Source organism: Ptychodera flava, chromosome 8 (genome assembly GCF_041260155.1).
Source record: "Ptychodera flava strain L36383 chromosome 8, AS_Pfla_20210202, whole genome shotgun sequence".
In the NCBI taxonomy this organism is placed as follows: domain Eukaryota; kingdom Metazoa; phylum Hemichordata; class Enteropneusta; family Ptychoderidae; genus Ptychodera; species Ptychodera flava.
This window is the reverse complement of record NC_091935.1, coordinates 12497201-12520645: the sequence shown is the minus strand read 5'-3', so window position 1 is coordinate 12520645 and position 23445 is coordinate 12497201. Positions and strand designations below refer to the sequence as shown.

The window sequence follows — 23445 nt, the reverse complement described above, 5'->3', positions numbered from 1 at the left end:
CATATTAGGTAAGTAAACATGGTTTTTTATCACAGTCCCTCCACACACAGCCCCTTCGTGTGGTGATCAAGTAACTTAAATTGCTAATTGGAGTCTAACTCCGGGCATTCCATCGGGATTATTTTCCCCGTGGACTGTTTTGCAAATTTTCCGACTTCGTCGACTATTTGAGACGAACCCTTGCCAGCGAAATGTCAAGAGCCGGAAACGTAGAGCATTATGGTCGTGAAGTTTGCAAAATCAGATCTGGAATCACGTTTTATATGATGTTGTTTTGGAACAGTTCCAAAAATCACCTGACGAAGCTTAGACACACAGGTCGCTGCTTGCAAAGACTGTCTGATTCTTGATGATTCTCTGAACGCTCGCACCACCGCTAAAATGGGAGACTTTTCTATGCACGTGAAGATTGTATTCCTGTTTACGCTGCTAGCTGTCTTACAAGATGTTCAGTCGACGTGTAAGTGACTTTGTTTCCTTGTGATTTCAGAATAATCAAAATAATACACCAAACTAAGACAGGAGTGGAGAGAATAGTTGATTTGTTTTCGATACATAGAAATAATTGGGTTTCACGTAAGCAGACATGGTTCTACTGTGAAGAACAGTTTACATACTTTGAGTAGAAGTCCAGCCGTGGTCCGTATCACCGTTCAAGGACAGATAGATTGATAAAGTATAACGTTAATATCCTAATCAAACATGCAAAGACCATGGCTGGACGTGTTAAATCTGATCAAAGAGTCAAATGAACAAGCATGGCAATGAATCGGTTGAAAGTGTCAAAACTTTCTATGCGATTTAGTTTGCCATTTATGGGACTTTATTTAATCAGACCAGACCCCAGTAATACTTTTCACTGTTCCTTCTTGATGAAACTCGAGAACTTGGTCTAATTTAATTCTGGCGTTGGCTTCACTTCGGACGAAAGTGCACCCCATGTGGTACATTCCTCGGACTGTAGAGTTCCATTACGCACACGTTTAAGGCCAACTTCAAAAATGTTTCAAAACAAATCATTCTCTGTACAACTGACTCAACTGCTTGTTGACGTAGATAAGTATTCAGTTCCTGGTAACCTGTAGCCTTCGATAAATATGCGTATCAAACACGATTAATATCGTCAGAGTCAAATATTGACACTCCGGTATTTCAGGGCCGAGGCGGTTTGTTGATCGCTTGGACGTCTACAAGCGCCGACAGACAGCTCTCAGGTGATTTGGGGAGGGGGCATTTGCCAATTTTACGGTCTGTGCTGCTACTTTACAAAGGCTATTGTCATCTTAACCGATCCTACTCTCAGAAGGGCTCACAGAGCGACAATACGGCAATTGATCAGTCGCTTGATCGACAGTCAGTGACCTAAATGACAAATCCATCCGGGTCAGCCGTGCAAAGTACAATCGAGAACACAATTCCATATACATTTTCATTTTCGTTTATTTGAAAATAGATCCCAGCTTATTCGAGTCAGGTGTCATACACTTGCTGCACGGAGTCCGATAGTATCTCCATGCTTTACGGTCCAAGCAATATTCGTCCTTTATAACGGATAATTTTAGGAGGAAGTGTCTAGAAAAAATCCAGTCGACAGTGCGCCAGCCTGACAAAGGCGTTTCACTCGTAATAGAAAATTCGTCCCACAGTCCTTCGGGTCATATGAAGTCCATTGACTCGACAGTGTTACACCCTTCAGGTTATCAGCGTACAAGAGAAACATTATAGTCTGGAACTTTCGGTTTACAGGACAGAAAAAAAATCGCGCACTTGAGATTTCTGTCATGACGACGTTCCGTGCTACATCCTCCTAGGTGCCAAAAAGCTTTCAACTTTACATTCAAACCTTATTGTTGCATAGCAACGGGATATTCACCTTGACAATGCGCCGATTTCTGTTTGTTTGTGTGTGTGCGTGTGTATACGTACATGTATACATGTATGTATACACATATTATATATATACGTACACAAACAAACGACACGGGCAAGTATTTTATAAACAAATTTGGCAACATCTGAACACATCAAAGATCATCGGAAAATAATTGATTCATAATGGCGATTTTGTTTGTAAAAAATAAAAGGCGAAGTGACAAAAATAAAGTATGAGTATAACGGGAATACATTTGACCTTGACCTGAGTAGAACCATAAGTAAACTTTCTGTATAGAAATTTATCATCAAGGGAACAAAGTAAACATGCTTTGTATCTGCATGTAATGAGACAGGTGGAGAGACAGACACACATGGGGACAAAGACAGACATACGGACTGAGAGACAACTACCGAGAGACATGCAAACTTGGTACAGGCGATTTCGGTATTTTATAATTGTTATTTATTGATATTAATAATTGTATTTGAAACCGCATGAAGTGCCTTAAGAATTGCCGAAAGCTCGATGGCGAACTAGCTTACGTTCAGAATTTTCTCGACTCGTTTAGTAATGATGTCTATAATAGACTACCTAAAGGGAAGGCGGACAGCTTCCTCACGCGAATACGCCCGCACGCCGTGGAATCTGTGCTTGTTTCTCATAATATGTTCCCAGTCCCAAAAGTTAAAGGTCATTTGCGATCACTGATATACTAACCACCATAAATGCACCGTTCTGCACGGTTTGTCTTCTGCGTGTTGAAGCAGAAGTCATTGAAAACTCTGTACTGTCTCAAAAATCACTATGAATGGGCCGTCTAGAAATATTTCATGTTTCATAAATATTGATAAAATACTTCCATCGCCCGTGAGTTATCTGTGTAGCCAGAGAGAGAGAGAGAGAGAGAGAGAGAGAGAGAGAGAGAGAGAGAGAGAGAGAGAGAGAGAGAGAGAGATGTACACATGGGCAAAGGGACAGGGCCTGACAAACAGACTGACCGACATATAAAAGGACAACGCTACCGATAGACATACAGGTAGATAAGGGCAGTCAGATAGGTTTTAAGTGAAAAAAGCACAGCGATCTTTAAGAAATAAGGAAGAGAAAAGCATCACTGTTCTACTGTCTAAATCTTCTCTGACAACGACATGACGTCACTACCCACATCTTGCAAAGATTTGGCGATGTGTCTCGGTAAATATTAATCCGGTAGACATCAGTTATCGAAGGAGCACTGTTGGAAAAAAAGTACAGGATAATTTACGCCGTTCCATTCTATGTGACGGAGAGGTTCTCAAGGCTTAGTTTGTGTCTGTCACCTCTTACGTCATAGCATGAACCTCTTCTACACACATCCTGTACTTGTCCCCAATACCATGGAACGACCATAACAAATCTCGTTTTCCTTTCTTGTCATCGTTTATATATTCATCATATCAATACTTTTCGAGCTGAACTAAATTGAATTTCCAAGCTAAACAGGACCGTAAAGCCATCACAGTCTCTATAAGCTTTCCCCTTCTACATCTTCCGATCTTAAATGAATGGCATTACTGACTTCTTCATTTATTAGTGACATCGGTTAATGTTGCCATTGCAAGGAAATGTCAAACACCGAAAGATTTACTCGTGTAGTCGAGCTGAATGAACTCTTTCTCGTCACCGATCCCTGTTTCTCGTCACATGGCGAATTTACGACGAGACGGTCCCGATACACGTCACTCTGAAGAGTACCTGCACAGGCAACGCAGAGTGCGGGGGTCCCTGATTTACGAAATAGCATATTTTGTCAGCATTCAAATTTGGAACTGCTCCAGCAATGTTTATTTATTCAAAGACCCAAGGGCCATTTCCCAGCCAATCTACTTTGATACATATCATCTTTCGTATTGCCGTATGGTTCGTACAGTCAGACTACCGGAAAGCGAAGCTTTTATAATCGGCACGACGACAACATGGTACATCGGACCGTCACAGTAAACGTACCCGTATTCTTATCGATTTTGCTCTCAGTTTCGCGGAAAGGTCAGACAACTCGTAAGTAATATCCTGTTTACTGCCGTTAACGCCGTCCCTTTCAATCGATGATCGTCAGCAACTTTCAGCTTAGGGACCGATTTATTTTACATCAGCTTCCTTGTCTGTGGCGAACCCCTTTTCACAATGTTTGGTCACGTGGCGGTTGCTATAGCAGCAACAGCCTAAAACTTTGCAATCTGATGTTACTCGCTTCCTTATAGCATGGCGCGGAAACTTGCCAGCCTAGGAGATGGCGGTCGTGAAAGTTATTTCTGTAAACGCTCTAAAAATAGCATTGTTTATGTATTGATGTCGCATATCCTCGAGCTGCTGCATATTGGATAAACGATAAGATGGAGAATATGCGACTGTCGGCAACGATGGAGATCGTCTTCAACGAGGAAGGTCGAAATGAGAAATATTTAATGATACCGGAACCGCGATATATAAATTTCAGCAGAAAGTTTTAAAGGCACCAAAATTGCCATAGTTTCGGCAGTACCCTGGGTAATTTTTTTATTTTTTGTGACGAGTATCAGGTTTTTTTTGTACTGTACTAACGGGAATATACTTATTCACTATATATTCACACCTCACTTGCAAATTATAGCCCGTAGGGGTAGACACTATGCTTATCATAACCAAATATGAACTGAAAATTAAATACTCACATGTTTCATTGTATATTGCAGTTATGTGAAATTTGAACCTTTGCCACATGTTTGCAACTTCATTTAAAGTGTTATGATCAACATAATGAACAATATTCACCACGTCTGTTCCTGGCTGTTACCATACATAAGGTTTGGGATGGTGTTAGCTCTGCGTGGCAGGGCTATCTATAGCTGCAATAATTGTAGCCCTTGGTTGGTTGGGATTGGGCTTCTGTCGTGCGGCTCGCGCCTTGCCCCGCGCCTTGCCCCGGTTGGGGCAAGGTGCGAGCCGCACGACAGAAGCCCAATCCCCACCAACCAAGGGCTACAATTATTGCAGCTAGGCTAAGTATGGCATCAGTATCGGCAGTGCCTTCAACCACGGAGACGCAGCCCAAAACAACACACAGCCCTGCCACGCAGAGCTAAAATTGGTGTCTGAAGGCTGAGCACAGTTTACTCGGTCGGGAGAAAACCATGATAAATGATTTCTCACAGGAAACAAAAATATCCAGAACTATGGTTAGGGAACGAGCACAATTACGGCAGGGGGGGGGGCCGGAAGAGAAAATATGTGGTGCGTATATTTTTTACAGGCCCCCCCCCCTAACACCAGCAAAAATTTTAGTGGCCCCCCCATCACCGGCAACAAAATTTTTGTGGCCCCCCCCCCTCCCCAAAAAAGAAAGATTACATCGGTACAAAGTTGTACACATATATATAATCCTTATAACTTTTAATATATGCTTTAGTGAAAACAACATTCTTGCATTCTTGAAATAAATAATAAACAAATAAATATATAAATAATAAACAAATAAAATAACTTTACTTCAACTGAGTATCTGTATGATGTTTTCAGATGTTGGGGAAAAATGTATAACATGACCGTTGTGATTTCAATGCACTTTCCACAACCCAGTGTCTGCCTTTCTATGACTACCCAAGATATTCAATGTTACTCCACTGTAATGACAGTCTGCCATTGAAATAGTCCTTCATGGGCTAACTATAAAAGACCCATTAATGCCATTTTTTCCTCCTTTTTTTCAGTATTTTTTTCCTGTGTGTCCACTACGTATTCTAGTTCTGAACTGCCTATTAGCCAGTCCACATTCCTGTGTGGAACAGGTTGAATGGTTATTTGAGGAAAACTAGGCAGTCCATAGCAGTCCAACCTGCCACATGCCAGTATTGGAAATATGACATGTTAAAATTTGAACATTCATCACTGGCTATGAATGTGAAATCAGACTCAGCCATGTGAAGTAACCATTCATTAGCAGTCCTATTGAATTCATGATAGAAGGGAAGATTGTCAATGGATTGAATGGTAGCTTACACATGTGGCGGTAAAAATTTAGACATGCATTCAAACTCCAAGGACTGACTTGTTATCAATTCTCATGTTTTCACATCCCTATTGTCTATTTAATTTATGAAGTTACAGCCTATCCCAACTCTACACTCATGTGTAGAGTTGATTTTACTTGGGTTAAGTTTTTCAGGTGAAGTTACTCATGTTTGCACTATAGAAATGCCACATGGGTCACATTTACCAGTTAAATTGTTCATAGACTTAAATATTTAGTGGCTACAGAAGCAACGGTTTGCCATTTTAAAGTGACAGTATAAAGCTGTAATTTTTTGATTTTATTAATATTTTTGTTATGTATCAACTGCACTTACTTCATTGGTTCACAAATTTAAGTTGAATTAGCTCGTTGATATTATCAATACAACCAACATACACTTTGTGTGCATGTATATTATAAAAGTTCACTGTTATTGTGTTCAATTGAAGTTTAGTCCAGACCAAAATGTGTTTACCAACAATAACAATGCTGACTGTACGTAATACAGGTTGTGAAGACTGGATATTTGAACGTGTTTTAGAAAATAGAATAACATTAGCAATACTGGCTAACATGACTTTGAAAAGGAGAAAAACCTGTAGTCGATGTACGAAGAACACAATTTCTGCCAAAATTATGAAGTTACAGCCTATCCCTTAAATATAATTAGCATTGGTTTCATTCATCTCCATTCAAAAAAACGAGACCAGGGATTTTCAGTATAAACCAATGAATATGACAAGAGGGAAGTCATGCAGATGGCTGCAAACGTCTGTGAGCAGCCTCTAAATTAAATCAGCACAGATCAAATTTTAAACATCGTTTATTTTTATTTTCAAAATGTGCAATAATAAACACATGTTCACCGCTAAATATTCCATATGATCGTAACCTGCATTCTATTGAAAGGTACTCACATTTCCAGACGTAATATGGTTGGATCTGTCATTAAATTTTTCTCATACGGTCCACGTTTTCGCGTACGTCCGTCAGCAACTGGCTATGATGTGCAGTCATGTACATGTACGTCAGATCATCACACAACGACGAACACACTTGCGACGGTTCTGCATCTGCCCTTGTAAAACTTTCGCGATTACAACTTACATAACACTTAATGGAAACGCAGTACAGGTACTGTTCATCCCCAAACCGTTCAAAAGTCGAGCCGGATGGACTAACGGTTCTGACGATGTATGATGTCGTGACTTTGGAAAGAGTTGTGTTGGAAGAGTGGACGGGACGCAACAGGGTATGAACGTAAGGGTCCCGTAAATGAGTATGCTTGGATTTAACGAGGCTGATCAGAATTGCAACAGGGTTCACTTAGTGTGTTGGACGTCCGTATTTAAACTGATCTATTCATATAAAGTCAATTTTTGCTTATTAGAAAAATCTAAAAGAACAGTTTACGCGTACTTGAAATGTCAAAATTTTGCGACGATCACGACCCTTGACCTTTCGAATTTGACCAATGCTTTGTGTTCCCACACGATCACATTGCATCTCTCAAATGAGATTGCGCAGATTTTTTTGAAGTAATGGCTCTTCAGACCAGCTGAATCTTACGAATTATGGCTGATTTCTCGGTCATTTCTTCCCCCAGTGACGACACATTTTGCGTCGAAACAGCAAGTGAGTTAGGTCTAAGTGGTAATGTTTCAGTTGGCATGAAGGTAAAGTGTATTTCCCCGCGACAGTGTTGGATGCAGTGACCGAGATAGCAAGTCGTCGTGGACGATAATTTTCCATTCATCCGGTGAGTATTTGAAATGCATATCTATAAAGGGCAATTACGAAATTAGTATGCCTTATAGAGAGGCTTTTCTCTGCACATTGATGTTTTCCTGGGAAGCTTGGTTTTGTATATGGCCCGACATTTTTAACCTGAGCTTTAGGGGTGAAAAGAAAGTACGTATCTGTATACCTGGACAGGGCGGAGGGAGGTGTACAGTGTGGCCATTAACGCAAAACAAAGCTGGGCTTGAACAACGCCTAAGCTTAGTTTGCGTCCATGGTCTCACTCAGTGCAAAAACACTGCTATAAAAAAAATAGGCGAAATGAAAATATTAAAAGAAAACCAAACTACCGGTAGATCGTAGGATGAACATGGCTATGTAAACTTATGATTGTTTGTACCACCCGGTCTTACTTGCATTTTTTACTTCTTTTGTACATGTTTACTTTTAAAATCCATTGTTAATATGATATTGCCAGGTAAGAAGCCTTGTATTGAAAGACAGAAAAAAATATTAAGAAATGTGATACGTCTTAATTTTCAAGGGACAGCAGCTGTAATTTTTAATGAGTTCAATAACTTGTTTGCCTCATGTATTAACATACTTTCTTGTATTGATTCAAATTATGAATTGTGATGCCCTCACTTTGTAAAGATGTACATAAATTAATCAGAATAGTGGCTGTGGCAACTAGTCAAGTCAATACAACGTACACAAGCCCAATACATTTCTAGACATATATGTTACACTTTCAATGTATTAATTTTGCACTCGCAAAGATGTATGTAAAAAATTCCTCTATGTGTATGTAACAAATTACACACATGTTCTGAAACTTTATTGTAAAGTTGTCATCTTAATAAATGTTGCTAAGTTCATTCTCTTCTTTCTGTTTCATTTCAGTGTGCATGTCAGCCAAGGCCCAAGAGAAATTTGGCAAGAATAATCATGACTTACGTAAAGAAGTCTTCAATGTCAAATTTCAAAACAAAATAGGACATGAAAGACGAGACTTGGCCAGAGTTAAATGAACTCTTTTAAAAACTAATCTTTGACTAAATCACTTTTCACTGTGTCTATGAAATTTGTTGAAGCCAAAAATTTATTAAATTGGTCATCAGACTTACAGATATGTTTTGTGCTTTTTATTTTGAACGTTTGGAAAGGTGAGTCTGCTTGTGTTTGCTGTGTTCAGGTGAGTCAGAGTTGCTTTTAACTCTGTTTGGCCTGTCTTAGTTTTAGGCCAATATGGTTAAATTACATCTCCAACCAATTGTATCATATAATTCACTGAAAGAGGCTGTGTAAAAGTACTTGATTTTACTGGAATTTGATTTCACTTATTTGATGTTTGCTTACACCTTGCAAACATGCAAATGTAACAATGTTTACCAAATTCATAACGGCAACATCAAAATAAGTAAAATCGGGTGTCAAATCAGTGCTTTTCATGGTGCTCTTTTTCTGCCAGGATGACCCTGTCATTCATATGTGCATTCAAAATAACCATTCGTTCACATACATGTGAGTGGATTCAGAATAACCATTTGTTCACATGTATGTGAATGGCTAGCTCATTTAAATATTTCGGCCTATAACATGTTACCCATGTGCTTCTGAAATGAATGTGGACTGCCTGACTGCCTATTCCCTATGCACATGCATTAAGCCATGCCAACTGGCCATGTGAATGCTAATTTCACATGGTACTGACAGGCATTCCTGTTCTATAAGGGAATTTCCTATAGCATGATGAAATAACCAGTTTCAACCGAGCCTCTGTATCATTACCAACAATTATTACTGTTGACAAATGAAGTCAATTTTCAATAACAATATTGCTCATTTTACACATAACAACTGCATTGTGAGGTTTAAGACTAGGTATTTCAACATGCTACAAGAAGTTTTACAAGGAACTCCAGCTTCAACAAGGAATAAAAATGCTGAAAAATATTCTCTGTCTGTCATGGTGTAAAAAATTTTGGTGCCCACCCCTTACTTTCCCTGGAATTTTCATGGCCCACCCCAAGAACACTCATTTTTTTTCGTGCCCCCCCCCCCATTTTCTCTTCCGGCCCCCCCCCTGCCGTTAATTGTGCTCGGTCCCTTAAAGGAGACAACTTGATCCCTTTTTGAGAGGGGCGTACTCGCCATGTTACTTGGGTTTGGGGTGCAAACAAAATTTTATGTTCATCAATTATAATAATTTTGCCCCCATTTCTCTTTCGTTGGTAATTGTGACCCTTTTACTTGTTTGTGTCTCATCTCCAGAGGAATACTCGGGCAGGGCGGGCGGTCGAAATAAAACAAAACAAGTACCAAAAAAAACTGTTTCAGTCTCTACAATTTTTAAGTACAAAAAAGGGGTATTTGTTTCAGTTCAATGTTCTGTCCATTCAGTCACTTCAATTTCTTGTCTTTCAGTTCAGTGTTCTGTGCTCTCTGCCCTTTAAGTCTGAGTCGCTGCAATCTTACAATTTGATTATGGTGGTGCTTTTGCTAAGGTGATCGCCTCAGAGGCGGCGCAAATAAAAAATATTTTTTATTTTCATGTCGGAGCTGAAATTTACGGTCGGTCGGGAGATGAGAAACACAAAAATAAAAATGTCGCCCTAATGCATAAATTATACCACATACAATTCAGTTGGGAGTCCATACATAATCTACTGTCATGGCATACGGTTATCAATTCGTAAAGACCCGCTATATATATGATAGATTATAACACGCCACATGCTCATTCCGTGTCGCGATTCACCAGAATACGTCACGTTACGAGAAAATAGATACGTCTAGTCCCCACCGGATCGACAAAAGTGACGTCAGAGGGTATTTTTTGAAAAGCTATTTCCCTAGGGAAATAGTTGTGACCAAATTTAAAAAGTGCCCGGTCACGTGACTGTAGTGTCGTCTGCAGCTTTGCAACCGTGAATGGCGGGTGACTAGAACGTGATGTGCGTCCGGAGAAGGTAACGACACATTCTCTAAAACAGATTTTCCCACATTTTCCAACATTCGAACAGCGTAGGAACTTGAACAGCTCCTCGGCGGAAAAGATTAGGGTACAACTCAGGATGTCGCCAGGTACGCTTAGAATATTTTTTGAAAGAAAGTGGTACCACGTACAACTGAAACCGCTGTGGAAACATCGCCCAGTAAACTTGTCACAATGGATTGTTGCGGTACAAAATATCAAAACACATTATAATAAAAACTATATAACAATACAACATGAGCATGTGGTGTGTTATAAAACACCTATAGCCTGGTCTTTATTCGGGCTATAGCGCCCGTCTATTACCCCTCGTGGCCGTGTATTACCCGAAACACATCGCTATACCCCTCGGGGTAATAGACGGATGCTATAGCCCTCATGACCAGGCAATAGGTGTTTACTATTTCATAGTGCTTCGCTGACTACACAATGTGCCGTCACTGGTTCAGTGAGCTCGCTCGATTCGCCAGCTTGCTTGTACTTAGCCTGGCCACACTAGTTCGTATCCGACCGATGGGATGTGAGAGGGTGTATATATATATATATATATATATATATATAGAGAGAGAGAGAGAGAGAGAGAGAGAGAGAGAGAGAGATATAGATATGAGCCATCTCATCTCACTGCATTCAAATTTATACATGACGAACAATCTTGTGTCTAGTTTTAAAATACAGACTCGACTGTTTATTTACGACGTGTTCAGACTGTAAGCTTTCAAACCAGGCCGACTGAAGTTACTACAGTCCCAATTGTGTGTAGTGGATAATGGTAACCACATGCTTTGAGTGGTTCTTTTGTTTACCTTTGTTTTCTCGAAAACAAATGTGTGTAGACGATCCGTACCACACTTATCGTAACTACGCGGAACTATTCAGACCTTAAAATGTAATGTGGGCAAAACATTATTGACTAATCTCTTTATGGCAATGGCACGAGTACGTCATTCCAAAGAATAAATGATTGATGGTTCTCCGCCCGCGAGCTCAGAGATCAGAGGTCAACTTCTTGTTGAGTCTGGTGCCGAAACACAAAACCCAAAAATTTCGGCCCCACAATGGTTCTCGGTGGTTTCTGTATCTTCAAAGCCTACTGAATCAGGATCTGCATGATGCCACCCTGGCATCCTTGGGCATTTTAATATATTCAAGATGGCCGCCAAGATGGCCGCCAAAGCATGTAAATGGTAATATCTCAGCTCTATGAAATGTTATCAAAGTGATTTTGGTGTCATTTGCCAGGTAAACAGGGTCAAGGAATTCATTTCTTTCATTTCCCAACATGTGCAACTCTTAATTTGCATAAAAATCCAAGATGGCTGCCAAAATCACCTCCAAAACAGGTAAAATGCCATATCTCAGCTCCATGAGAAGCTGTTGGAGTCATTGTGGTCTCCTTTGCCAGGTAAATGGGATTAAGGAACTCATATCTTTCATTGCCTTATATGTACAACCCTTAATTTGCATAAAAAGCCAAGATGGCTGCCAAAACGACATCCAAAATCAGGTAAAATATCATATCTCAACTCTATGAGAAGCTGTTGGAGTCATTTTGGTCTCCTTTGCTGGGTATATTGGGTCAAGCAATTCATATCTTTCATTGGCTGACATGTACAACCCTTAATTTGCATAGTTGCATAAAATCCAAATACCTATTTCAGTGTGTAAAGAGTCATATCTCAATACACTATGCCACTGATTTTGGTGTCTTTTGGCATGTTTTACGGGTCAAAATTGGTATCTTTTGTTATATTTGCTATAAAATCAACCATGAAAATCTGAAATTGATGCTTACAACCCAAAATAGTTGCTAAGCTTGTTTCCACAACATATATCAAGGTATATCTTAGCTGAGATTGCATACTAGAGACTAATACAGTAAGGGTTCAAGGCTGAAGGATAAGTTTCTTTCGTTATATTAAATGTAAAGTATTTCATTGAAAGCCAAAATGACCACCCAATATCAACTATGGCCACACAAATGGATGCCATAAAAACATTGAGTCGTATCTTAATCCACCAAGCATTCTTGAGATCTATTTTGTTGTGTTTGGTCAGGTTTTATTGGCCGCAGGGTTTTCATTGCTTGTATTTCTGAACTGGAAAAAATCTTACTTATCATGGAAGGATTTTATCCTACATTGCCGCTATAATGGTTTCGTAAAACATTACACCCTATCTTAATTTATCCTGCATCTTTGACACAAAGTTGTGTGTGTTTTGGTCTGTTTGTGAGGTATGGAATTCACATTTCCATCCACTTAAATTGTCAAACCATCCATTTAAATTAAATGATAATGAACTGTATCTTTCCATACAACATCAATGGTCGTTTTATCATTTGCCAATCCACCACAATCAATGAGCCTAAATTATTCGAGGCGAATTTGCCGAGAATGCATTCGCACTTGCATAAAAGTGACTTATTTGGTCATTTTTGAGCCAATCTGAGTCATCTGTCTTGCTTATCTTTGCACTAACTTAGTCAGTTAGATGACCGCAAGTGTGTGTAGCTGAGGCCTTCTATGAATACCTTTATTATTGTAGGCATGGTTTTCTGATTTGACAAATGAAGATACTTGTCTTTTGCCACTTTTGACAACCAATTGTACCTTAAGCTTTACAACCGTCATGCTGCAAACAAGTCTGTAGTTTCAGCTATAATGTCATTCATAGGCAGCAGAAATACGAACTTCTTGCGTTTGACACAATTCAGAGCACTTTGAGCAGTTTAATTGCATTACAAACACCAATATTGGTAAGGTGTGAGTTGCATCTTTACCAATCAAGCATTCTTAAGACCTATTTTGATGAGTATGGTCATGTTTTATCCAGTTGCAGAATTTGAATCTCCAGTTATCTGACCTGAAAAAAACTTCCAAGAACATTACAAAAGAGGGAGTTTATCTGATAATGCTAATAATGGTGTCAAAATATTACATCATGTCTCTATTTACTGAGTAGCTCATAAGACCAACTTTTGTGTCTTTTGATACATTTCAAGGGTCAATTGCATATAAACTGTACAATCCAACATAAATCAAAAGTGAAGTCAAAACATCAACGATGCCCTAAATAGAGTCGCAAAACAGGCATGTAGCCTCGATCATTGATCATCTTTGAGATTGATTCTTAATCTTTGGCCGCATTTTAGGTATCGAGGAACACACTTTTCCCATTACATGAACTGTTTACGTAACATTTATCATTTGGTGGCACGTTTTATAATACTTATCTGTAACTATGTACCAAAATACCCATTTACAAGTTTCGACCAGAACTGTAAGATTCGGCAAGATTCTTGCACAACATCATCTTCATCGCTTTTGTTATTAGCAGGGCCATTTATATTGGCAGTTGCTTGCTATACTATACTGCCAGAAAATACAAATGTCACAGCCAGTTGAGTTAAAGAGCGCCTGTAACTTCCTGTGGAATATGGAGGGTCACCTGTACATCCATTAGGAATGATGTATGCACATCTGAAGGAGCTGGTTAGCTTTGACTAAAAGTTAAAGTGAAAAGCGATTTGACTGATTCATTTTTCAGCCAACCAAAGTCACGAAATCCGTTTGACACCTTGGATCTTTGTTCACTATACCGTTCCTTATATATATATATATATATATATATATATATATATATATATATATATATATATATATATATATATATATATATATATATATATATATATATATATATATATATATATATATATATATATATATATAAAGCTCAGTGAAGTAAAGTAAGCCTTTATTGAAGTCGTATCCCAATTGGGATCTTGATCGTACAGTACAATAAAGGTTTTGCAAAATCAACAACAAACGAGTATTAAAAAAGATATATATAAATCTGAATATCTATATGCGTATATTACATGTTCATTAATATTTTACTTTTTTCATTTTTTCTTGTCTAAGTTATATATGTGTGTGTGCCAGTTGTTATGCTCGTTATTTTTAGAAGCTGTTTTAGTGTGTTGCGGCTCAAATGGCTAGCATGTAGCCCACTGCACCATAACAAGACAAAACATGGGCACCTAGCAGTTGTAGCTCTTTGTCTGCATACATTTTTGGTTGTTGGTATGTTTCTTTTCATGGTCCAATAAAAGCTTGTACAAGTCATCAAAACAGTACAGGTTAGTCTGCAATGTACTTTTGGTTTCATTCCGAGACACAAGGAAAAATGCACATGCTCATCAGTATAGAACTTTTATGTCAGTTAGTGGATTAGAACTAGTGAAAAAGATTGCTTTCTGAGGAGCAAGGTGTATATATGATTAATCATAAAAACAACAACAATCCAATTAAATATTGCGTATACGTAATTGTACTGCAATTTAACAGTTCAATGTGCTTTGGATGGGTGTCAAGCGCAAACATTGGTATTCTTGATGCCCCTACGGATGACCGTATTGCAGAAACTATAAAAATTTTTGCAGCATGACGGTTGCGAAGATAAGGGTAGAACTTCAGAGGGATGACATGAAAGTATCTATACTGTCAAAAAAATAATAATTCATGTAAATGGATGGTTTGACAATTTATATGAGTGGAAATGTGAAATCCATGACCTCTCAGACGGACCCAAACACATACAACCTTGTGTCAAAGATGCTGGCTATATTAAGATACGGTGTGATGTTTTAGGAAACCATTATAGCTGCGGGATGCGGGATTAAATCCCTCCATTAGAAGCAAGAATTTTCAAGTGCAGAAAACAAGCAATGAAAACCCTGCGACCAATAAAACCTGACCAAACACAACAAAAAGGTGTCAAGAACGCTTGGTGGGTTAAAATACGGCTCAATATTTTTGTTACATCCATTTGTGTTGCCATAGTTGATATTAGGTGGTCATTTTGGCTTTCAATGAAATACTTTACATTTAATATAACGAAAGAAACTTATCCTTCAGCCTTGAACCCTTACTGTATTAGTCTCTAGGATGCAATCTCAGCTAAGATATACCTTGATATATGTTGTGGAAACAAGCTTAGCAACTATCTTGGGTTGTAAGCATCAATTTCAGATTTTCATGGTTGATTTTATAGCAAATATAACAAAAGATACCAATTTTGACCCGTAAAACATGCCAAAAGACACCAAAATCAGTGGCATAGTGTATTGAGATATGACTCCTTACACACTGAAACAGGTATTTGGATTTTTATGCAAATTTGTATGCAAATTAAGGGTTGTACATGTCAGCCAATGAAAGATATGAATTGCTTGACCCAATATACCTAGCAAAGGAGACCAAAATGACTCCAACAGCTTCTCATTGAGCTGAGATATGATATTTTACCTGTTTTTGGATGTCGTTTTGGCAGCCATCTTGGCTTTTTATGCAAATTAGGGGTTGTACATATAAGGCAATGAAAGATATGAGTTCCTTAACCCCATTTACCTGGCAAAAGAGACCACAATGACTCCAACAGTTTCTCATGGAGCTGAGATATGGCATTTTACCTGTTTTGGAGGTGATTTTGGCAGCCATCTTGGCTTTTTATGCAAATTAAGAGTTGCACATGTTGGGCAATGAAAGAAATGAATTCCTTGACCCTGTTTACCTGGCAAATGACACCAAAATCACTTTGATAACATTTCATAGAGCTGAGATATTACCATTTACATGCTTTGGCGGCCATCTTGGCGGCCATCTTGAATATATTAAAATGCCCAAGGATGCCAGGGTGGCATCATGCAGATCCTGATTCAGTAGGCTTTGAAGATACAGAAACCACCGAGAACCATTGTGGGGCCGAAATTTTTGGGTTCGACCAAAAATCAGGGTTTCGGCACCAGACTATTGAGTGCGATGTGCCTTAGCCTGTGTATGATAACAATAAGGCTGAATGCTGAATGTGGCTCAGACGAAAATAGACAGCTGTTCGTGGTTGCTGTACTTTACTGTCCTTGCATCCTCTGTCTGCAATTTCTCTACAAAGTGTCAATTTAACCCTTTGAGCGCCAAAGTCAATTTAAAACATATATCCCAGTCATATTTTTAAAGATTTTTGTCAAGATTTTGATGACAAACTGCAGCCAATAGAATGTGATGACCATTTGGTTGAAAATTATCAAAACAATCACAGAAAAATTCATAAAAATTGGTAAAGTGTTGCACTAAAATTTTGGTGGGAAAAATTACAGCACTCAAAGGGTTAAGACAGAGTGCGTCTCCGACGGGACAGATATTGGAGCTCTCAAACTTTTACAATACCTTTACGGTCTGCCATCTGTGGGGGACTCACTTTGAAGCTCATGGAGTAAATAAATTTTTCACTGGCTTATTTTTGTGAAAATCGACAATTTTATTTCGCCCCATAGAGTTAACACATGGGGCGGCCATTTTGATTCTCAAATGTCGGGCTATTTGTTTCTTCGATACCAAATTTTGCAAGGCAATACCTAATTGTCATTCATGATTTCGAAAGGCAATGGTTAAATGTATACAGTCACCTGCAATCTAAATATGCCCATATATGGTCAAAGGGGCGTTCCTTGGTATTCAAAATGCCCATGTGAGGGCGCTGTTTTTAAAAGCGGCCACCCGCTGAAAATCTGTGATTGGTTAGATTTTCTTTTTCCATGGTTACTGTGGCAAAATTGGAACAGGTGACAGCATACCTTTAAAAGTATAATCAAGGAAAGATTGAGCGAAAGTTAAAGCATTATCTCAGTCTATTGAGGGTTTGATTGATACAGCGACAGTTCCTGCCTATATGCAGGTCTTTGAAAGGCTCATGATACGCAAATATAGTCACGTGATTAAAGTGGCAGATAAAGCAAGGTAGCAATTTTAATTCATTGCTCTACTCCTATTAATCCGATGACATCTACCGCAATAAAATAGCATCTGCACTAAAGACGACTAAGAAGTTTGGTTTGACAACAAACTGCGCGAAATAGAGCGAGTTTCAAATGCGAATTTCAACATATATTCGGACTCTCAAATTTATCCCAAAGCTCTTGGACTGAAAAAACACCGTCTTAGTGTTTTGAAAATAGAACATTTTATTTGTCCCCACAGAGTTAACACAGTGATGGCGGCCATTTTGAAATGAAAATATCGGTAAATGTTATGTTTGCTTTTCTAGTACAAAACTTTGCAAAGTAACCCCTGAATTTCATTCTTGATCTGGTAAGAGAACGATCGAAAGTTTCACTGAGGATAGTTGGCGCTCAAGTTCAAGTCTTACAGTTTCGAGGCGCGTACAACCTTAAATAAACTGCATTATTAATCCTCCGGTTGTAGTAAATTTTCACTCTTGATTCTCTTCGTGTTCTGACAGTGTTCATGGATGATTACTGTGGAAGTAAGATTACCAGTGTAGGCGATCGCCTTCAATCACAGAAGAGCGATTACTATGGCAACAACGTGGACTGTGAGCTGACAATAGAGGCACCAGAAGGGTTTGACTTCTTTAAACTCAGGGTAAGCTTAACTTGTTGAAAATTTCTGCCCTTCAAAGGTAGAATACTCAGTATTCACTTGCTAATTATAAAAGGAGTTGGACTTATGCCATGGGATATGGCTTTAGCTGACAATAAGTATGGATGCCCCGTAGGTTTGTTTTCCACTGATATTTGGCATGATTTAATAAAAAATATTGACAAGTCTCCAAGAATATTCGGTATACATACACTGACATTTCTTTATGGGATTTTCCCCATGCTTTTACCATGCATAAGGAAATTCTAACTTATATCCAGCGGCAGCTATTAAATCTGGGTCGCAAACAAGCGTGAATCTCTGTGTCATTTGATCCTAGATCGCTTACGGCAATGTACTCTGGGAAATCAAATCGGTGCAGTGTTCACAAGATTATATGTGAAAAGAATGTACATTTCAGAACGTGGTGTTTTATTCCCTTTGAAATTACAGTTTGAATGGATTGATATGGAATCATCGCCCTCGGGAATGCCGACCTGTCCCGATTTTGTCGAAGTGTATGATGGGTATTCGTCGTTTTACTCCAATCTTCTACTCCGGAGGTGTACTGAACAGATCTCTGACGTCACGTCCAGCGGTGACGCACTAACGTTGCGATTGAAAACCGATCCTACATCCGTCAGGACAGGTTTCGCCCTTGTTTTTACAGCTTACCATACAGGTGAGAGAGAGAGAGAGAGAGAGAGAGAGAGAGAGAGAGAGAGAGAGAGAGAGAGAGAGAGAGAGAGAGAGAGAGAGAGAGAGAGAGAGAGAGAGATGGATGTTAGTATCATAATGTATTTAAAGTCGATCCAGGTGACATGACCATGACAAGTACTTTCGTGACATTTCGTGAAAAGTGACATTTATGAAACATAATTCCTCCATTTCCTTGCCGATGCAAAATTGATCCTTAAGAAACATTGTAGGTTATTAGGAACTTCACATAGGTCTAATCGTTCTTAGACAGATAACTTTTCTGTATGTGAAGACAACTGACCAAATCACGTGATCTCACACAATAATTCACTTTAACATGTTTTTCAAAGTAGACAATCAGTCTTTAACGGCCTTGAGCCTGCTCAGGTCTTGGTCCCGTACATGCAACTAGTTCTTTTTCACAACCATTCATATACGTGGAAATGATTGACACACACTTGAAAACGTACCACAGTTAGTAAAATAAAGTCTTCTTCCGAAATGGCTGCCAAGGACTGCCACAACACAAACCCTGTCCGTAGCCACCAGTTTTAAACTCGTTTAGAGAGGACAGTAAAATTTATTCACCAATAATTACTTCGATGGTAGGTATGTCTACCATGAACATCAAGCGCCATGTCCACATAACTGTAAATAAGTAAAGCAACCGAAAATGTATGAACACACCGGTGAAGGTCCTATTCTGAACAGCGCCCTCTATAGTGCAGGTGCAAAGAAACGAACTATTTTGTATATTTGAGGAAGCTTACTTGTTCTGTTAGAGTGGATGATATTATTGACAGACTTTAAGTAAAATCACAAGAAGTTCGATATTTATTAGTATCTGGATAAACGAGTAATTGTTTTGTTTGAGTGGCATGGTGAGACTCTTTTCGTAAAATTCTCAAGAGAAGTGAGATTTCCATACTGTTTCGCTTACCATATTCGTTTCCCGTCTTCTTCCTGGTGTATTGTTAGGTCCATGCGAAGACGATGGCGATGATAATGATGGCAGGTATTACTGTTCGACCAGTGACGTGTGCATCGATGCTTCGTTGACCTGTGACTGTGATGACAACTGTCCAAACGGCGAAGATGAACTGTGCACCACACCGTGCCAACCAAGGGTTGAAGAAACACAAGGTACCCCAGTGACTAAATAATTAACCCTCTAATTAAATTTACAAGTGAAATGACAAGTTCGCATATTTTTTATTTGATCTATAGACACTCCGACAAAATGTCTTCCACATAGGAGATGCCCCAGACCTGACACATTTGAAAGGAAAATATGACACGCTGACTAAACAGTGAGTTTTCTTGATCTCTGTACAGAAAGCGAAGGTTTGTCAATTCTTGCGATATCCTGCATCACGGTGGCTGCTTTCCTGCTCTTGACCAGTGTCGTCATCGTGGTTGTTTGTGTGTACCGGCTGAAGAAAGACGAGACGAAAATCCAGCCAAACCACGTCCGAATCTGCACCACCCCGAACACCACAATCATCGATACCGTGACTGCGAACACGCCAGATTCCAGTTTAATAGCGCCATCACCGTCGGCATCGGAGCCAGGGTACCTTTCGCTGGAAACTTCTGAACGAGCAGCTGAGCTACGCGATGAAGAGTCTTTCGTCCCCAAGAGACTGTCCTACCTACGACCTCTACGCGAGTCTGGTGTGTCAAAGTGCTAGCAAGCTGCGAACTCAGGAACTTCACATCTTAGTGACTGAAACTGATTAATGTACGTCATGAGAACACTTTTTCCAGCCGTCCAACAACGACAGAACACCTCTGTTTATCACCACAGTATAGCATGGTGACTTGACAGGGCTTTTATACCAAAGTTTCGATACGAAATGTACTATATGGAAAATATTGTTGATATACTTTCAGATTTTTCTGTGCCTCATCCCACAGACGTGTATTACTGCTATAAATCGTGTTTTATACCTCTATTAGCTTTAACTTCTTAGATACTTCTCACTGTTTTTGATCTGATTGTAATGTAGAATCCCCGTTGACCTTTCATCTGGTCAAAATCATGTCCAGAGCCTTTTTTCCTACTTGTCAATGCAACCTTTATGTTTAATATCTAATCCCCGTTGACCTTTGAACTTAGTCCTGACTATAATTCATTTGTTGACAATAGCATTGCATACTGGACACAATTCAGTGCGTGAAGTCTGCCAGGCTGGTACTTCGTATTTCAGCATATTGCAAAAACGACAACAACCATGTTAACAACATCAAAAGCTGTTGTTATCCCTGTAACGTTGCTGAGTGTTTTTAAAGCGTGATATCCGTTCTGCAAGCAAGAATAGGGTTATAATTTACATTTACTATTTGCAGGTATATATCCCATAACACGATGTATTTGAATTCATTTTTCATTGTTTACAGCCTGAGAGAATGTGCAGTTCTTTTATATTGTTTGTTGTAGTATAAAGTTATTATCAAATATTAAGTCTGTTGTTAGCTTCAAAACTTGCGGTGAAGAGTGGACAACTTGGAGTTGCGATGTGAAATAAAATGCTTCTCGCAATGCTTCTATCAAGGTCAAACCACCTCGGGGACAGATAATCGGACTCTCAGATTTTTTACAATTCTTTTCTGATCTCTCACTTGAGGGGCTCATTTTAAAGCTCTTGGCGTAAGAAAAATTTCGAAAACCGAAAATTTTATTATGCTCCCTCGAGTTAACACAGGGATGGCAGCCATTTTGAAATCTGGGGTAGTGTAAATTTGTTTCTCTTGACCCCCAGTTTTTTATTCTTGATTCTGAAAGAGCATGGTTAAAGATTTCTTGAGTTTTTAGCAAAAATTTAAGTCTTTCACGTTCGAGGAGCATACTATCTTAATATTTACACTGCTGCGTTTGACGAGAGCGGGGTTATCGAGCCGCAGGGCTCTAATCACGGCGGGCCTGTTGTCTTTCGAGCTGTCAGCGTGCGCCTTGTTCTGCTAAATTAAAAAATTAAGTTGGAAGAATGGCACATTGCTAATGGTAATATGAAAAGGTTTGAAAAAACTTTTTCTTGCCTCTTGGATTACAATGGCTGCTCTCACTGTCTCGCTCGCTTTACATATTTGCTCGCGTGATGGAAATTATCATGTGGACACATTGAATTGACAGTTGGATGGATGGATTAAGAAGCGAGGGAAAGAAGGGGTTATGCTCGACTCGTTTGCTTGTCAATTTTTTGTTTGTACATCTATAAATGTACATTTATGTATATGTGTTTTACTTTTAAATACCAGAAAGAAAGATTGTCGTAACAAAAAAAGGTTTCGGTATCTTCGTTCCCACTCCACGCTGATATCAGAGTTACCGAAGCAAACAGCGTTGAGGTGAAAGAAAGCACGCCACCACACGACACGTATACTTATTCTCTCTTTTTCATTTAACCATTCTCTTCCCCAGATGAAAGTCCACATTGTTGTGAACGCCCTTTGCTAGTGTCGCTAATTTACCCACGAACTATGCCATTCAGGAAAGCCTAAAAATAAAACCAAAATCTTCCGTCGACTATTCCAAGCTCACCATAAAATTGACAGCTCTCTTTCAAGCCCTTAAATGAGATGAGCATGCTGTTCATTGAATGATATCAATTCGTGATCTATCTTTTGCGTGCACGTGAGGTGCATTTCAACCAGAAGACCAGCTTCAACCTCCAATATTTTCCTTCACAGCACCCATAAGTACCCAGAGTATAGCGAGTGGGAAATTTCTCATCTCAGTGGCTGCTGGGAGAAAGAAATTGTAATCTAATTTCAGACACAGGAATAAACATTCGATTTCTTGGTATGACGAGAAAAAGAAGTCATCAAGGTCATTCCCCTATTGGAACTTAGTCGTGCATAAATGGAGAAATAAATGTTATTTTTGACATCAACTGCCGTAAGGGGGTCAGCTAGTTTACGACGATGCGCACGTGTCTGACTTATCAACACCGCCTGCTTTGCTTTGTTATTGTTGACAACTAAATTCTAGTCCAGACTACAGTTATTTTACCAACAATAACAGTGCATTATCGGCACACAATAAATAGTGTAAGCAACGTTACTACTCGGTATTTCACCATACTTTCCTGAAAGAAACAATAAAATGTCCTTGTTTAAAGAGTAGAATCTTTGAAATTAACCTTAATGGACTAATTTTGTTAAATCTGTTTACAGCAATATAATCTACATCAGTAGTTATGACATCCTGCTGCGGTTGTATTAGTTTTATGGCACCCCGGCGTCATTATGTATTGAATGGCATTTTCTAAAGGCCCGTTCGCAAAACCACGGTGTTTTCTTCGGAGACATTATTGATTTGCTGGAAATATAAACATAACCATACTGTTTATTGACAAAAAAAGAGAGAATAGTCCTTGGTGTCCCTATTTAAGTCTGTTAACGACACTTTGTTTTGACGGGGCTGTTTGCGGCCATATTTTGAGCTATGCTACTGACTCTGTGAATGTTGAACAACAGAATCATTTGCAATACCCCCCCCCCCCCGTGTATCTCTTGTCGTTCAACGCAAAAACGTTTTCAGAGTTCGATAAGCAAAAACCGTACTCAACTTTAGCCAACGCTATATGCAGTGGAACAGTAATAGTGCTGTATAGGCTGACCGCGATACAGGTAGTGATGCTATACATAGACCATGGAAGCG

General features: G+C 39.1%; 1 protein-coding gene and 1 long non-coding RNA gene across 2 annotated transcripts; both read left to right on the top strand.

Annotated features, from left to right (window-relative positions):
• Nucleotides 1-248: 248 nt before the first annotated feature.
• Nucleotides 249-20737, top strand: LOC139138512 (uncharacterized). Its single transcript, XM_070706914.1, has 5 exons — nucleotides 249-460; nucleotides 17944-18086; nucleotides 18537-18765; nucleotides 19761-19925; nucleotides 20118-20737. Exons 1-5 carry the CDS (start codon nucleotides 382-384, stop codon nucleotides 20471-20473), a joined length of 972 nt encoding a protein of 323 aa, XP_070563015.1. The 5' UTR covers nucleotides 249-381; the 3' UTR covers nucleotides 20474-20737.
• On the top strand, nucleotides 7526-8771 carry LOC139138511 (uncharacterized). Its single transcript, XR_011553629.1, has 2 exons — nucleotides 7526-7662; nucleotides 8547-8771. It is a non-coding gene; the product is annotated as an uncharacterized lncRNA (long non-coding RNA).
• Nucleotides 20738-23445: the final 2708 nt, after the last annotated feature.

Bases quoted from the DNA above. Each gene is read 5' to 3' on its own strand.
- LOC139138512 (XM_070706914.1), top strand. From the start codon at position 382: ATGGGAGACTTTTCTATGCACGTGAAGATTGTATTCCTGTTTACGCTG. The intron at 18,766-19,760 runs GTGAGAGAGAGA...GTGTATTGTTAG, and splicing joins TTTTACAGCTTACCATACAG to GTCCATGCGAAGACGATGGC. The intron at 19,926-20,117 runs GTACCCCAGTGA...ATCTCTGTACAG, and splicing joins AAGGGTTGAAGAAACACAAG to AAAGCGAAGGTTTGTCAATT.